At 41.5% G+C, this 17,024-nt stretch overlaps 2 protein-coding genes across 6 annotated transcripts in view; one reads left to right on the top strand and one right to left on the bottom strand.

Moving 5' to 3' along the window:
• FOCAD (focadhesin) overlaps positions 1–5,099 on the top strand; it is a 302,554-nt gene extending 297,455 nt beyond the window's left edge. For 2 of the 3 annotated variants that reach the window (XM_004761826.3, XM_013061093.2), the window contains 3 exons: positions 239–490; positions 2,654–2,729; positions 4,706–5,099. In XM_004761826.3, the coding sequence (XP_004761883.1) occupies positions 239–490; positions 2,654–2,729; positions 4,706–4,779 (402 nt within the window). In that variant the 3' untranslated portion in view covers positions 4,780–5,099. Of the gene's footprint in view, positions 1–238; positions 491–2,653; positions 2,730–4,705 lie in introns of those variants that run through there. The other variant, XM_045079668.1, reaches the window with a different exon arrangement.
• A 7,827-nt stretch (positions 5,100–12,926) lies between these two features.
• The window catches only part of HACD4 (3-hydroxyacyl-CoA dehydratase 4), a 50,522-nt gene continuing 46,424 nt past the window's right edge, over positions 12,927–17,024 (bottom strand). For 2 of the 3 annotated variants that reach the window (XM_045079669.1, XM_004761821.3), the window contains 2 exons: positions 14,753–14,878; positions 12,927–13,901 (listed from right to left, as the gene is read on the bottom strand). In XM_045079669.1, the coding sequence (XP_044935604.1) occupies positions 13,819–13,901; positions 14,753–14,878 (209 nt within the window). In that variant the 3' untranslated portion in view covers positions 12,927–13,818. The remainder of the gene's footprint in view (positions 13,902–14,752; positions 14,879–17,024) is intronic. The other variant, XM_045079670.1, reaches the window with a different exon arrangement.

A 17,024-nucleotide genomic window follows, 5' to 3' on the forward strand; every position in this document is an offset into this window, starting at 1 on the left:
TAATAATAATGAAACTGTTGTGGCTTCTGTCTTACCAAAGAGGATCCCTAAAACCTTCTGGAGCCCTGAAATGTCTCTTCATTAGGCATGGAAATGGAGTTTCTGTTCAGTCCGGTTCCTTTCTGGGGTGAAGGGGAAGATAACGTTGCATCATCCCGAGAGGGGCTGTGTGTGTGAACATGTGTTACTCTGAATTGTTAAAACCTGTGACCTAACTTTGTTTCCATTTCCTTTGTAGGCTGTGGACTTCTTGTTGCTGCTCTTCGCAGCCGCAGTGGTGACATGGGCAGACCATGCAGCCCCGCTCCTTCTTGGCCTCAGTGCCAGCTGGTTGCCATGGCATCGGGAAAATGGCCCAGCTGGGTCAGCCTCGAGCTTCCTTGGCCGGAGTCCAGTGCACAGGGTCACTCTGCAGGAGGCCCTCACTCTCCTTCCCAGTAGCATGCCTCTCCTGCTGCAGAAAGAACCATGGAAGGAACAGACCCAGAAGGTGAGGTTGGCAGCCTCTTGCATGTCAGGGCAGGCCGCCTTCTTCTCTTGCGTGATTTCTGCTGTAGGATTGAGGTTGGAAGTTAAGTGAAACTGGAATCACCCCCACGGGCTCTCATCCTCAGCCCCGAATCGCAGCCAGACGCAGAGCCTCAGAGAATGAGGCTGACTGCTGGCCAAAAACAGCAATGACAACAGCAGCAACTTGCTTACAGCTGGAGGTGAGGCGGAAAGAAGAGCTTATACTTGCCCTGGGATCCTGAAGGCACATGTGTTCTTGATCTTGGGGGTGAAGGGATGAGTGAGGCTCCAAGTGCTCAGAATGTCACAGTGAGGACAGATAGGAAGGCAAGTTCAAAGCTGGAAGGTTGGGAATGATCCGTCATGCGCAGGGGTAAGTCAGGGAAACGGGCATCTGGAGCAGCCACATTCCCATAGCCCAATTAGGGTTCCTCAAGCTCACTCGGTCCTAAAGCCACATTCCAGGGGCTCACCCTGCTCTCAGCCTGTGCTCGACGACATGGGGAAAGTTGTAGAGGTCACCACCCTAGCCCTCTGGAAAATTCAGACTGTAGGAAGCACCTTTTGGTTTTTAATGTTGAGTTTCCCCAGACAGCTAGCAGTTGCACAGAGTATATGGAAATACGCTTCCTCTGCTTCTCATTCCATGGCTCTGAACAGCCTTTAAGACAGTTGATTGAAAGATTCTCTTTTGAATCCCATTTAATGAAAACTGGATTTTGATGAGGTTGAAAGCTTAATGCCAGCTTTTTGTAGCTTATTGTTAAAATCCGAACATTAGCCTTTAAAATATTTCTGAACTATGGACCCACAGGTTAGCCCTGTACAACTCCACTAAGCAACTCAATTAAAAGGCCTTTGCTTTCTTAAGCATTCATATTGTCCCAGGTTTTGTTTTTTCTGTCTCATTTTAAATCAAAATCGATTCAGATGCGTTATCCCTTTGTGTTTTTTTCTGGCCTGGGACACCGTGATCACCGTGGATGACAGTGCAGACGTCTGTGTCTGTTAGGTGTGTGTAGTGCTTGATTTATTTACTTACCAGTCAGATATTATAAAACAAAATGGAGAAAAAAAAGGTTTTAATTTAATCAAAACAGAGAATTAGGAATATTTTCTATCCGACTTTTTCTTGCAAGCCAGTCTCCACATCCCAAGTTAAAATACCAGTACCTATGACTAATGTATGTGTTTTTTAGTGAGTTGAGAGTGGACCATTCAGTCATTAATGAAATTACCCTCCATCTAATTCAAAACCAATTTTGGCTGTACCCTGGGAGATCAGTCAAACTCCTGAGTAGTCTGAGTTTCTACCTCATTTGTAGGATTTATTTGCAGTTAACACACTCGGTTCTACCTAGTAAATTACTTTATGTCTTTCTCTTGCATTTTAACTTCCTGTTTCAATTCCATTTGAGCACAAATTGTTCTCAGCTACAGAATATCTGATTTTAGAAACGGGGGCTCATGCCTGATGTGTTTCCTTCTTTACCACCCACCCTGTGAGCCTGGGCCTAGATGCCTGCAGTGTCAGGCAGCAGGAGGCAAGGAAGGCTCGTGAGGCTCTGAAGTCAGATGTACCCGGGCTGAAATCTGGATTCTGCCATTCACTGGGGGTGGACTTGGGCACCTCTCTGTGCTCTCGGAGTGATGAGAGAGGAAGTTCATGGCACACCGGAAGCCCACTGGGCCATGTCTGCCTCACTGTTAAAATCCACAGCAGGGGGGGCGCTGGGTGGCTCAGTGGGTTAAAGCCTCTGCCTTCAGCTCAGGTCATGATCCCAGGGTCCTGGGATCGAGCCCCATATCAGGCTCTCTGCTGGGCAGGGAGCCTGCTTCCCTTCCTCTCTCTCTGCCTGCCTCTCTGCCTGCTTGTGATCTTTGTCAAAATAAATAAATAAAAATCTTTAAAAAAAATCCACAGCAGGCTCAGGGTATGTAGCTGAGAAAGGGGTTTTGACTTGGCTGGGTCGTAGGCTGAATGGGAGCTGTGTCCAGCTTCCCCGTTTCTTAGGCCTGGTCTTCCCGTCACCAGTCTGCCAGCTCTGCACAGAGGTGCATGTATACCGACCCAAAGGCCCGATCGCTCTTGTACTGATAGTGCGACTGTCTACACTAACACTGCTCTTCTTTTTCACCCTAGTTCATTGACTGGCTCTTCAGCATCATGGAAAGCCCTAAAGAAGGCCTCTCAGCAAAATCCAGGGATCTTTTAAAAGGTATGACTTCCGTGCTGCCTGCCCAACAGAGGCGAAAGCCCCCGTGCTTGCCTTTTGTGGAAATAGCATTCTCATGTGTATTGGCTCCTGAAAGGGTTCGTCTGAATTCAGGGTACGGAAGTAATCTGGAGCTGCCATTATGTGGCATTTTGAAGCAGAAAGTGGGTTTAAAAAGAGTTCCGTGCCTTTAAATTTAACTTTTATTTAAATAGCTTTTAAATGTTTTATTATGATGGCAAACTATCACTTTAATTTAAATTTAGAAAATTCAGGAAAGAGCAGAGAGGAATCCAGAGTCCCATTGCCCAGTGGCGATTTTGATAATTTTTTCCTAAGAAGTTTTTGCCCCTCCGCTTATGAGTGTTGTTCTAACATATTTATAAATCATCAAGCAACTGAAAAAACAGACATAGATACTTGAAGCACTGCCTTTTTTTTTCTGCCTTTTTAATTTAAAAGTTATTTTTAAAGCCTTTTAACCTATTCCTATATTGGCTTCTTTAATAGTATTTGTAACAGCTGCGTGGTATTTTGCCAAGGGAATTGGACATTTCTCATGCTTTCAGGTGTTTGAATAGTCTTTGTGCTTTTTATACTTCTCTATTGATTTGTTGAACTATGACTATAGGAACCACAAATATAGAATACCTTACTCTGAAAATTACGTACATTATTTTCCTCAAATCGGAGAAGTCTGTTGGGCGTTGGTTCTGTGGCCTGAGACTGCATGTACTGTCATCTGTGTCTTAGGGCTCAGAGGTCTGGTCCAACCAGTGGCTGTTGGTGAGATGACCCCCGGTATACTGTAAGATAATGCACTGAAAAGTCTCAGCTTGGGAGAATCACCTCCTGGCCTACACATGTGGTAATTTATCTGGCCAACCTGGAGTCTTAGGATGACCATATTTTACTCTAAGTATGGTATGATTTGTTGGTTGCCAAACAAGTAAGAATTCCCTAACCAGTTGGTTCTGATCCTTCTTCCTACCCCCCACATATTGAAGGACATATGTAGGAAGTGGATTGTGATCAAGCACAGTGGCAGTGGTCTGACATACCTTTACTTGATCCGTCCCTGGAGACTTGCTAGGATTTTCTTTTTTTGTTTGCCTCAGGAAGACTAAACTCATTCTTAATGGCCATACGTCTATAATACCATTGGTTGCTTCAAACATACAGTGTTTTAGGTCACGAAGATAGCAAACAACTTGATACTGATGAGGAGAATAGTTATTTGGGTCAAGGAAGTACACGTTCACTTGATTAGATAGTCAAGGGCTTATTAGAGTCACACACAAGAATTGTGTAACTGGCTTCCCTACATCTCCTCCCTATTTTAAATGACATCTCAATATTTTTATATTAATATCCTAAAATAAGATCTATAATGAGTGACCTAGAGGAATTACACAGAGCTGGCCTACCTTAAATTGATCCCTGAGGGACCCGTGATGAATAAGAAAAGGTGCGGACTTGAAAGCACATAGTTGAATACAGATTAGCACAGTCATGCCCGCTCCGCTGAGCCGCAAGGACCTACCTTCATTGCAGGATCAGTTTTTTATTTTTGTTTTTTACCTTTTAACCAACTCCTAATGGAAAAATCACATTCATGTAGAAAAAAATACACAGATTAAGTAGCTTTTTTTTACAAAGGGAACACACCTATGTAATCATCACCCAGATAAAGAAAGTACCAGCATCCCAGAAGTCAGTTTTTGTTAAACTCTGCAGAATTTCCTATTAACTGGTTGCAGAATAATTTAACAACAAAGAAACCCTTTCCCCCAGATTTTATTAATCGTGTTCTACTATTCAAATTCTGCCTAAGGCTTGATGGGAGTTCTCAGTCTTTAAGATGAGCCAAGTAAGAAAAAGTCAAGTTCTGTTCTGACACGTTTTCCATCTAAATGACCTTTTCAAGTGCAGTTTCACCAAATGCAACAGTTCACTTTACTTTTTTTTTGTCCCCTTAGCCACCCTGCTGTCCTTGAGAGTTCTCCCAGAGTTTAAGAAGAAAGCTATGTGGACCAGAGCCTATGGTTGGTGAAGTTTCGTGGGTAGCCAGCAGCCTCCTTAGCTGGGTGAGGAAAACCACAGAAATGGAAGAAGGTTTTCAGAATTCATGCCTGGGATCGCCGAGTCATGATGCAGAGGGTCAAGGGGCACCAAAAGGTGGACACAAAACTGACCCTTTGACAGGTACATGCCAAGAAAAGAGGGCATTGCTTCAATGCCCAGGCCAGCTGGGAACGAAACCAGAACTTGAATTTTCTTTTATTTGGCTGGAGTTCAACCTGAAGATTTTCTTTGTGAAAACTTGACTACATTATCTACTCCCCCTAAATTCTAGTAAAATAATCTTGTGAATTTCGTGCATGTTTCTTCTTTGTCTTAAGGCATGGGGAAGGTTTTGCTGGCAAAGTGAAACTATAGTGGTGACAGTGGCATCATGATTGATTTCCCGTGAAGTTTCTAGAGGACATTCTCTGACTCAGTGTTTTCTTACTTTTATGGATAAAGCACTGTCGTGGAACTGCTGTCCACATTTAAACAATAAGTATGCTATGTGTTGAACATTAGCCAAATCCGATTCATTAGGGGTGGCTGTAATTTGCTTATGCCTGGGCCTCTTGAAAGCAATTGAAAGTTCCCCAATTCAAAATAGCTCCAACCAAGGAAGAGTATATTGGGCCATAAGCCAAAAAGTTCAAGAGTAGATCTGAACAGGTCAGGCAGCTGCATCCAGTGAGTCGGTGCCATTAGGGGCATAGACAGGATCACTCCTTGTAGTTGGTAGGATGGCGACCAGCCACCTCCAAGGGAAGGAGTGGCGTCTTTGCTTATGGGTATGGCAGAAGCAACCTGGAGAGGACTGCGGTCCAGCATGGATCGTATGAGAGTCCCTGCACAACTATGTGGGCCTTGGGAGTTGGGATAATCTAATTGACCGGTCCTCGGTCCTACCTGAACTGGTTTTCCTCCAGAAGGAAGATGATGGAAAGCTGGGCGGATACCTCCTTAAAAGAACAATGTGTTTTATTTTAAGCACACATCTCTGTCTCAAGCAAGGTGACTGCTGGCCTAATGACAAGTAAATGAAGTCTGTGACAGTGTCCTCGGGGATAGCAGTTTACTCAAAGGTGGAGCATCAGCCAGCGTTCGATCTGTTTGCTGCTTGTTTTTCCTTCTCGCAGGCATTCATCAGGGCGGGCTTTAAAAACCAGGCATAGGAACGTACTACCAGGGCTCTGTGTATATATAGGGTCTCTGGGAAGAAAGGTTGTGCCACTGGAATAATATACCTTTGTGTCTTCCAGGCCATAGCGGTGCCTGGTCCTTAAAAGCACCATAGAACCTTCAGTATTATTCCCGTGTGACACATACATTCATGTTGTCACTAAGTGAACCCACTGGTGACTTAGGTTAAAAATAGCTCTCCTCGATTTATTTTCCAAATATATGGATTTATGATTCCAGGTTTCAGATATTTGTGGTTCACTGTGTAATGCACACTCCGTTTTTTCTTTTGCTGAACTTCAATACGATGCCGAGATGCTCACAGGAAAGGGAAGGGAGGGTGAGCTCTCAGGGAGTCACCTGCAGGGCCAACATTTCATTTTTATTACCTCCTCAGAGGCCGGGCTAGAGGGAAATGAATTTGAGGGAAGCAGCCCAACATGTTCTGGGAGCAGCCAGCTTCTCGTTCCTTCCCACTGCATGTGCTTTGTTTTACTTCCCACCAAACAGTGATTGAAATTCATCTCACATTTATCGTTAGGTGCCAGACGGTAAGTTCACCAGAACTTTCACTTGTATTATCTTACTTCACTCCTACAACAAAAAGAAGCATTTCTATTTTAAAGTGGAGAAAATACATCTAATAAGAGGCAGAGCTACATAGAATGCCAAAGCCTTAAAGCCCCAGGTCCAGTGCCCTTTTTGCTGTATCCGGGCATTTAGTGCCCATTTTCAGATGAAAACTCCTATTAAGGAGGAAGCCTCACGCATGCGTCACATAGGTTACTGTCATCAGACAAAAGAAAGAACCCTGAAGCACAGGGAATAGAGTCAATAATATCGAAATAATGGTGGTAACGGATGGTGGCTACACTTAACCATGGTCTCCATTGCGTAATGTATAGGATTGTCAAACGCCTGTATTGACCCCCTGAAAGTAATAGAATGTCGTATGTCAACTACGAAACCCCAAATCAGAAAAGGACACTGCCTCATGTTAATAAGCTGCTGGAACTGGGAAGTTGAGGAGTTGTAGTATTAAGGAACACGTCTTTGCCAGTTGAAGGACTTAAACCCCTGGGCCAGCAGACATGTGTGGTAGAGAAGAGCAGCCAAGGGGAAGTGGGCACTGAGGAGCCTGTCTGCGCTTCCGCCCTGGGTCGGTGGGCAGAGCTTGCCAGTGCTGGAGGAAGGGATGGAGGATCAGGCCCCGCTTCTAAACCCAGCCTGCCTTTTTCTCCTCAGCCTGGTTTCTTCTCATTCAAACTTTGTCCCTGCTCCTGCGCTTGACAAGAAGACAGAAGAGTACAAAATGGAGGAAATAAAATCTATCTGTATCCCTTCTTCCCTACCTACCAACCCCCCCACCCTCCTGTTTTTGTTTTTGGGGATCTTGAGCTTGAGATTTGTAGGATTTTCCTCTTCGTGGTCGTGTCTGAAGAGTCAAAAATACAAGGTGCTAGGGGTGCCTGGTGGCTCAGTTGGTTAAGAGACTGACTCTGGATTTTGACTCAGGTCATGAACTCAGGGTCATGAGATCAAACTCCAAGCAGGGCTCCACACAGGGCTTTCAGCTACTTGAGATTTTTTTTCCTCTCCCTCTGTCCCTCTCCTGCTCGCTCGAACTCTCTCTCTCAAAAAAAAAAAAAAAAAAAAAAAAATAAATTTCAAAACCTGAAGTTTCTAAAATCTGGAATAATAACACTCTTTCTCTGATTCCCTGTATGACTTCAGGTCAGAATTAAGTTATTTCCTCAGAAGTCTCTGCCTTTTTAGACCAGATGTTCCAAACTGTGTATGGAAACACTTCCTTTTCCCAAGTCATCTTTCATTGGATTTTGAAATCACAAGTTGCCAAGACAAAGAGCATGCTGGGATATACTAACAAATGAACATGTGGGGTTAAAGCCTTATTATGTATCTCAGAACACTCTGACTCTTGATTTGCAAAGTGTGTATTCGGAGCAGATGTTGGGTTGGGATCCGTGCAAGGGCCTAAAATTATCTTTGTGTTTTGTCATGTAATGACTCCATGGTAACTAACTACAAGGCTGCTAATGACCTTTTTTGAAGGTAACTGTCAGAAGTTCACTCGAAATGATTTTAACCAAAGATAGTGATATTGTAATTATAAAAGGAGTAAGACTTTGTTAGGGACGCGACTACTATCTCAGAATAACTTAGTCATTTTGAAAATAAGCAGTTTTAAACTTTTCGTAAACATTTTCATAAATTGCTGTTTTCGAAGGGAGATCAGATCTTGGGCTTAGGAGGATGGGGCCTTCACTAAAGCCAGAGCTGGAGGCGAGGCCTCTGGGTGAGTCTGAGTGAGATGCCCCAACACGCCTGTTCCCAGTGGCAGGCATTTTGGATGAAACCAGGGGACCGAATGTGGCCAGAACAATTCTCATCCATCCTACCATCGCAGAAAAACATCTCATGCTGTCATCTTTATGTATAAATGTGTATCATCATCACTCTGGTCCTAGATGATGTAATATGCTTTTATATTTCCTGGAAGGAAATGCTTTATATTGATGCTAAACTCTTGAGCCTCATTTTTTAAAAATGTATGATATATATAGTAATTATGAAGTTGTGAGTGTGCATGGAATGTGTTAATCTTCATAAACAGTATGGAATTCTTTAAAATTGCCACTTAGATCGTTTGGTTCTTGTCAAACAGAAGGAACTTGTGAAATAATTTCTGGCTAAATTATTGGATGTGAAACCAAGTAAAAATGACAGGGATGACTCCCTGATTTTCGTTTTGTTTCTTGGATACAAAGAATAAGTTAACTCACAAGGATAAAAGAGAAAGGATACAGGATACAGAAATATGGTTTATAAATTCTAAAATGTAATAGAAATGTTATCACCTTTGTATGTTTCGTTGAAAATAGTTCTAACGCTTGGCGATCTGTATGTTAGGACTTGGTGGAAATTTAACCAGTTCTTAAAACATTCTAAAAGCAAGTAGCACATTAGGAAAGGATACTTAGAGAAGCTAAAAAACAAAACAAGACAAAAAAGTCCTTTTGTGTCTTATAAATATGAACTGCCCTTTGAGAGTTATCAAATACAATGGAGATATCACCTAGTCAATCTGATATATTTTTTAAATGTTTTATTTATTTATTTATTTGACAGAGATCACAAGTAGGCAGAGAGGCAGACAGAGAGAGAAGGGAGGAAGCAGGCTCCCCACTGAGCAGAGAGCCCGACGTGGGGCTCAATCCCAGGACCCTGGGATCATGACTTGAGCGGAAGGCAGAGGCCCAACCAACTGAGCCACCCAGGCACCACTATCTGATAGATTTCTTAAAACAGGACTTTTTCTGGAGGTACTGGTAGTAATCTATAAAGTCAGAGCTGCACAATTACGAGTGTGTACCATGTGCCCGGAGTGAACAAAGCATGATATTCCTGTCCTCACAGAATTTATATTCAGAAAATATAAATTAGTAAACCACCAGATAATTTTAATGCATCCAGGAAACGTGTTACAAATTTCCTGCTTCTGTGTAGCTGTTTATCATTTAGAGAGTTTTAGTTCACCGCACTGCATTTATTCTTTACAACAGCCTGGGGACAGTGAAGGGCTCATTCATTTAGTAAACATTGGAGCTGGATTTCATATCAAACCCACTGCTCTTACTTCGACCCAGGCCCACGTTCTCGCTCACAGGACCCCGTGGCTCAGCGGGGTACCACAAAGTAAGTACGCAGTGGACGCCTACGTTTATTTGGTGAATTAAGGCAAGTTCTCACTAGTTGATTTGCAATATGGAATTGATGGTTACCTTTACTTGAGGTTTTAAACTCTAGCTACCCTTAGCAAAGATAAATCCCTCTTTAACATCTTTAAAAACCAAACATAAATGCCATCATCTCAGTTCTGAAAACAGAGAAAACTACATTGTATGGGGGCTTTTATATAAGTTATTAGCAGATTTCTGTCCAAAGCTGAGATACTTAAACTGTAGTATGTAGGAGGGGCATTTGAGGAGCCTGACAACATGTAGGTTCCTGGGTCCCAGTGGAGCCCAAGAGTCTGGGTCCTAGGTGGCACCCTGTCCTAGGACTGCTGCTCCCTGGAATATACTTGGCAAGAGCGCCATATGGAAAGGTAATGTAGCAATTAGACCTGGAAGTAGAAAGTAAAAATTAACAAGGGGGCAAAAATGTTTACAAAGGAAAAATAAGCCAATGAGAGGAAGATGTGGGGGAAAGGAGAAATCATTTGTAGCATATTTTCATTTTAAATCATTGATACTTTAGCACAATAAAATGTAACTGTTTTCTTTGTACATCAATAAATGAAAGATTCTCTGTGGAAATATTTCGGATACTGATATTACAGCTACATTATCTCTTGAAAGAAACACAAAGTCTTATAGGTGACAACTTGCTCAAGGTAAGCAGAATAAGGTATCCTAAAACAAAATGGTTTTTGTTGGGGGCGGGGGAGGGGGCTTCAGTTGAGTTGTGGTACATTCTTTGGTTAACAAGTGTGTTTGCAGGAAGCCTAGTCAAGTTTGGTAATTTTGTGCCTTCAGTGCATCAGTCGTCCCACAAGGTGTTTCTTGAACAAAGGTAGACACTTAGGCAGCAACTAAGAATCAACTCATTCTAACGTTAATCTGTTTACGGAACAAAAACATAAGACCAGGATAACTGTGTGATTCTTTTTGTTTTTTTTTTTAAGGTTTTATTTACTTATTTGACACAGAGAGAGAGAGAGAGATCCCAAGTAGGCAGAGAGGCAGGCAGAGAGAGAGGGGGAAGCAGGCTCCCTGCTGAGCAGAGAGCCCGATGTGGGGCTCCATCCCAGGACCCTGGAATCATGACCTGAGCCCAAGGCAGAGAGAGGCTTTAACCCACTGAGCCACCCAGGTGCCCCAACTGTGTGATTCTTGAAGAGCATACTGGAGGGAAAGAAAACACATTAATATTGAATGGATACTTTTGGCAGAAGTGTTACTGCTTTTCATTCAACTATTTTGGTAACATAAAAGCCCAGGGACTTTGACTACAGTGTCTGTGTGTTGTATTTTTTAGGCAGAGTAGGCTGAGTAAGGAAATTCTTCAAAGTAGTTTTCATTCAGAGCAGTTTTACCCCCAACTACCCTACCCTTTTAAGTCCCAGAGGCACTGCTGATGTTGATACTACACCTTAGCTTGGGTTACTAGGAACTTGAGGCAATGGCACTTGGCATTGAAAGGTCCCAAGAAAGTTGGTTTTGTTTGTTTGTTTGTTTTATAGAGAGGGAGAGAGAAAAGGGCTTGGGGAAGGAGAAAGAATCTTAAGTAGCTCCACACCCAGCACAGGACCCAATCTCACGACCCTGAGCTGAAATCAAGTCAGACATTTAACCGTCCAAGCCATCGAGGTGCCCTAAGAAAGATCATTTTAAAAGTTATGTGTTATGCTTCTACAATATCTAACAGTTTGCTATTTCATCTATATTTATTATATTTGAGAAACCAAGCCTTTGACAATACTGAACAAAATGAAATAGAGATTTGATGGACATACAGTATAAGAAATCAGCCCAAAAAATCAACTTTGCAATCTGGGTAATACCAGTTAACTAGGTAGATGTTTACTTGTCTAAGTTTCTTAACCTGGGGAACATGAACTTGAGTGGAAGAGAAATGACATCCTTATGTCCACTAACCTCTAGTGAAATTTTTCTTTCAATTAAGAATACAGGAAGCCACCCACAATAATAAGTTGTGACTGTGTTTTACCAAAGGAATCACAGAGCTTTGTTACAATTGTTGCAGAGACCTGATTTTCAATCCATAATTATAAACTGTGCTTTTTATTCTAGTTTGAGAACTAGGCAGGCTCTTAAGGTAATGTGGTTTAAAAATTAAATAACAAGATTTTAATTTCTTATAATAGTCCAGTGCGAAACAGTTTCTCTAATTCTTACTCTGCAACTTTAGTGATGCACGTAATGCTTCATCAATCTACATAGCCATACTGACTGAGAGGAAGCTTGACTGAGTCACCTAAAGTTTGCAAATGGATTTTGTTCTCTCTGTACACCAAAACTTCCAGTATTTTTTAATTTTGAAAAGTAAGCATTTTAAAAATCTTTTTTTTGTTGTTAAAGATTTTATTTATTTATTTGACAGAGATCACAGGTAGGCAGAGAGAGGAGGAAGCAGGCTCCCTGATGAGCAGAGAGCCCGATGCGGGGCTTGATCCCAGCATCCTGGGATCACGACCTAAGCTGAAGGCAGAGGCTTAACCCACTGAGCCACCCAGGTGCTTTAAAAACATTTTGTTTTTAAAGATCTATTTGAAAGGGGGAGAGGTAGAGGGAGAGGAACTAGTAGACTTCCTACTGAGCAGGGAGCCCAATACGGGGCTCGATCCCAGGACCCTGAGATCAGGACCTGAGCCAAAGGTGCTTAACCAACTGAGCTACCCAGGCACCCCTACTTATTTTTTTAGAGGTGGGGGGAGAGAAAGAGAGAAGCAAACTCCCCGCCAAGTACAGAGCCCCATGTGCAGACTGACCGCAAAACTTTGAAACCACAACCTGAGCCATCGGATGCTTAACTGACTGAACCCCCCAGGTACCTCAAAATGTAGCTTTTTAGAAGGGTAATTTTAAGTATTTTAAAATCCCAAAGAGGATACTAAATTTACAAAGATATCTGTTATCTTTACCTAGTTACCAATTTTTTTGTGACTATATTTTACTGCCTGGTTTTTATGTCATAAAATATTTAGTAACCTTTTTATGTAACTATTGGATAATAGGATTCTAGACTCCTTTCAAGAAAAGTGAATGTATACTGATGATACAGAAGTGATATTAGGGGCGCCTGGGTGGCTCAGTGGGTTAAGCTGCTGCCTTCGGCTCAGGTCATGATCTCAGGGTCCTGGGATCGAGTCCCACATCGGGCTCTCTGCTCAGCAGGGAGCCTGCTTCCTTCTCTCTCTCTGCCTGCCTCTCAGTATACTTGTAATTTCTCTCTGTCAAATAAATACATAAATAAATCTTAAAAAAAAAAGAAGTGATATTAGTCAGTTTTCAAAACTCTGTGACTTATGTGACATAGTAATTAGCAACGATAATTCAATAGTAATCTGAAACATCACTAGTTAACTGCTTTATCTCCTTTAAAATAATTTACTCTAGACTTTTACCTTTTGTCTCCCTGTAAGGTAAGTAATATGGCCTGATTTCAACCTCTGCCCCAGAAAAGGAATATGGATCAAATAAATATTTGTATATTTACCAAAGATCCATTTCTGTTTTCATCAGTCTCCTCTTTTAAGGCATCAAAGTCCAAATATTAATGAATACTTTCTCAGGGCTTGGAAAATGTAGAATTTTCTCAGCATGTCTAATGTGTAAAATGGGGGTGAGCCCTGGCGAGGGTGACATCTGTCTATAAAATGTTATTCTAGACAACTGTGGAACATATTTCACATTGTTGCCCTCCCATGGAGTTACTATTTGCAAACTCCAAAGTGTAAAGCAAAAGATGTAAACAGATAAAATCCCGGCTAACAACTTTGGTTTCTCAATTTCATTGAATCCATTCCAGTGAATCTATTTCTCATTTGCCTTACAGGAAAAGAATCAATGTAAAGTTACTTGTATAAAATCCACAGCTTTGGTAAAGTAGGTTGTGTGGAACATGCGTTTTGAAGACATACGAGGATAAGAATGCTGCGATCTGCCTCAAGGAGAAGGCGGTCGTCGCGGAGCCGTGTCCAGTAGCAGGTATTTTTCCAGCAGGCTGCTTCCTGTGTTGTTCATTGCAGCTGAGTCCACAAGGCTGTCCTTCCTTCTCTCGAATCTCATCGGAATGCGGTGCTTCACATTTTCTTTTTCTTAAAGGGAAAGACTCCGAGGACGTCTCTTCTTTCTGAGTAAAGATGACTGTAGGTATAATACATGCCTAACACAGGGAAGGAAGTGGCAAGAGTAAGTCAGGTTGATTAACCCTTTCTCTGGAAAGAACCATGGTTTTAAAATATAGTCAGAGTGCTGCTTGGAGTCTAAGGACAAGACACTTGCATGGGAGACTCAAAGGACCATGTAAACAAGAGGGAAAGGGAAGTAAAGCGAACTCCTCTACGCTCCTATTTTGTTTAAGGCAAGGAATTAACATTTCCCTTTCTGGAGGGCAGCGCTCTCTACCAGCCCTGAAGTTTCACATCTGTCTTCTTCCTGATGCATTGTTCCTATCTGTCTGACGATGACTCTACACCAACTACCATGGGGACTTGTGAAGGTCAGAGCTGCAGAAAGTGAGATGTAATCAGAGAAGTCCTTTGCCAATTAAATTTTCTTGACTCTTAAGTTTTTGTTCCACACATTTTTCTTGTGTTTTTAGCACCTACTCCCACGTGCCTGCTGGGAAATGCTAGCACAAAAACCAAACAAACAGGAAACAAATAGATATAAATGGAACAACCAGAAATGGCCCAGCCTGCTTAATTTGATATCTAGGTTTTCTCTGTAGATCCCTATATCCAGTCATATTTCTAAATTTCCTACACAATACAGGTACTTTACCTGCTTGTAAACCTATTCTTTATACATGAAACAGTGACATACTTGATCTTGTGATACCCTGCAAAAAGCATTATAACTTCTAGGTGCTTTACTAACAAGGTCTAATTCACCGTGCTGGGTGTCCTCCGCTGTTTCTCCCATGTTCAGACCTTTCTGTTAAAGTAGATAGTAGCATAAACCAGAAAGCACAGGAAGAATGCAGAAACAAAACAAAACAGAAAAGCCACTTACCTATAAAGAGCATCATGAGATATATTTTCAGCACGTATGGGAAATAGATTGATAAATCAAAGGGCAGCTTTGTGGAGTAAGTGCCAAATGATTCAAAATAAGGCAGCGACTGATAGATGGCAAATGCTGTTTAAAGAACAGAGAAGGAATTGTGAAAGTTTGCCCTCATACTGCTACGGGGATGTGTATATATAAATGTCTACAGAGCTCAAGGATATTTTGAATTTTATAATAACGGTTTTGACAGATGCTGAATCCTTTAGCTAAAGCTAGAGCTGAGTCAACTGGTAAGGCCGTTAGGCAGTGTGACTTGAACTTATATCCATTTTATACTTGGTTATACCTACAGAGAAATAATTTGTTTCTTAGAATGGTATCCCCCAATACATATCCCCTTCTCACAAAGAGACAAATGAATTTGAAAAATGCTGCACAGTTCCTTCTTAGAGTTTCAAAACACATAAGTACAGTAGAGATTCTGAAAAGTTCTGCAGGAAAGAAACTGGTTTTCCTCTACAGTTTTTCAGTGTAACTGGCCTTGGGGGGCTCCTTCTCCCTCCTTTCCCACTAGGAAAATTTAAAGAATGCTGAGGAACTCTGGGAGAAATGTTAGCCAAAACATTTTGAGGGGGGAGGCTGGTGTCAGAGAAAAAGATACGGAGGTTCAGAGAGTCAGGGGAAGATGGAGGAGGAGGAGGATCCTGAGCTCACCTCATCCCCTGGACACCCCAAGATAACAGATATACAGGTACATCTATACAACTCTGAAAACAACCTGAAGACACACCAGACCTTCCACAGCTAGCTGCAGAGAGAATGTCACATGGAAAAGGGTAGGAGGTGTGGAGTTGTGGTTGGTGCCCTGGTCAGACTAACCACAAAAGGGAGGGAAGCCAGGGAAACACACCCCACACCAGAGACGCCTGGCATTGGGGAATCTGCACTGGGAACAGGAGTTTCTATAACATCTGGCTTTGAAAACCAGTAGGGCTTATCTTTGGGAGCCTTAGAAATCAGCAGGATACAAGGTTAGTAGAAGGAAGGAAATAGAGACTAAGAAAAAAAGAAAAGACCAGTGAAACCAAGAGCTGGTTCTTTGAAAAGATAAAATTAATGAAACTTTAGCCACCCTCATCAAGAAAAAAGGAGAGGACCAAAATAAAATCAGAATCAAAGCAGCAGAAATAATAACTGCTATATATAAATACAAAAGATTGTAAGACTTGTGAAAATTGATATGCCAACAAATTGGGCAACTTAAAAAAATCTGAATAGACTAATACTTAGTAACAAAGTTGAACTGATCATTTAAAAAATCCCAACAAAAGTCCAGGACCAGATGGATTTATAGGTGAATTCTAACAAACATTGAAGTTTATACCTATTCATGGCAATTTATTCCAATAAACAGAAGAGGAAGGGAAGCTTCCAAATATATTCTATAAGACCAGTGTTACCCTGATAATCAAAACCAGTCAAAAACACTACCCCCACCCCCCAAAATATAGGCTATCATCCATAATGAACATAGATGCAAAAATATTCAACAAATCAGCAAACACTTATTCAATAATCTTTCCCGTGATTACGTGGGATTGATTATGGGGATGCAAGGGTGATTCAATATTTGCAAATCAGTGTGATATACCATCATCAACGAAACAAAGGATAAAAGCCATGATCCGTAAATGAAGAAAAAGCATTTGATAAAATTCAGTATCTACTCATGATAAAAACTCAACCAAGTGGGTTTAGAGGAACCATTCCTCAACATAATAAAGGGTATATATAAAAAGCCTAAGCTAACACCATACTCAGTGCTAAAAAGTTCTAGCTCCAGCAGTCAGATAAGAAAGGAAGAGGCATCCAGATTGGCAAGGAAGAAGTTAAACTTACCGCACATGACATGACACTATATGTAAAAAATCCTAAAGATGTCACAAAAAAATAAAAAATAAAAAACCCTCTTAGTACAAATGCAGTAAAGTTGCAGGATACAAAACTAACATCTAGAAATCAGCTGCATTCCTATACACTAATAGCAAAGCAGTGGAGAAATTAAGAAAACAACAATCCCATTAACAATTGCACCAAAAAGAATAAAATACTTAAGAATAAACTTAACCTAGACGGTGAAAGACCTATACTCTGAAAACTCTAAGACACTGATGAAAGAAACTGAAGCGACACTAATGGAAAGATACACCATGCCCATGAATTGGAAGAACATCACTAAAATGTCCATATTACCCAAAGCAAACTATAGATTCAG

The sequence above is a fragment of the Mustela putorius genome, unplaced genomic scaffold (assembly GCF_011764305.1).
Source record: "Mustela putorius furo isolate JIRA1106 unplaced genomic scaffold, ASM1176430v1.1 tig00000421_pilon_pilon_pilon, whole genome shotgun sequence".
NCBI classification, from domain to species: Eukaryota; Metazoa; Chordata; class Mammalia; order Carnivora; family Mustelidae; genus Mustela; species Mustela putorius.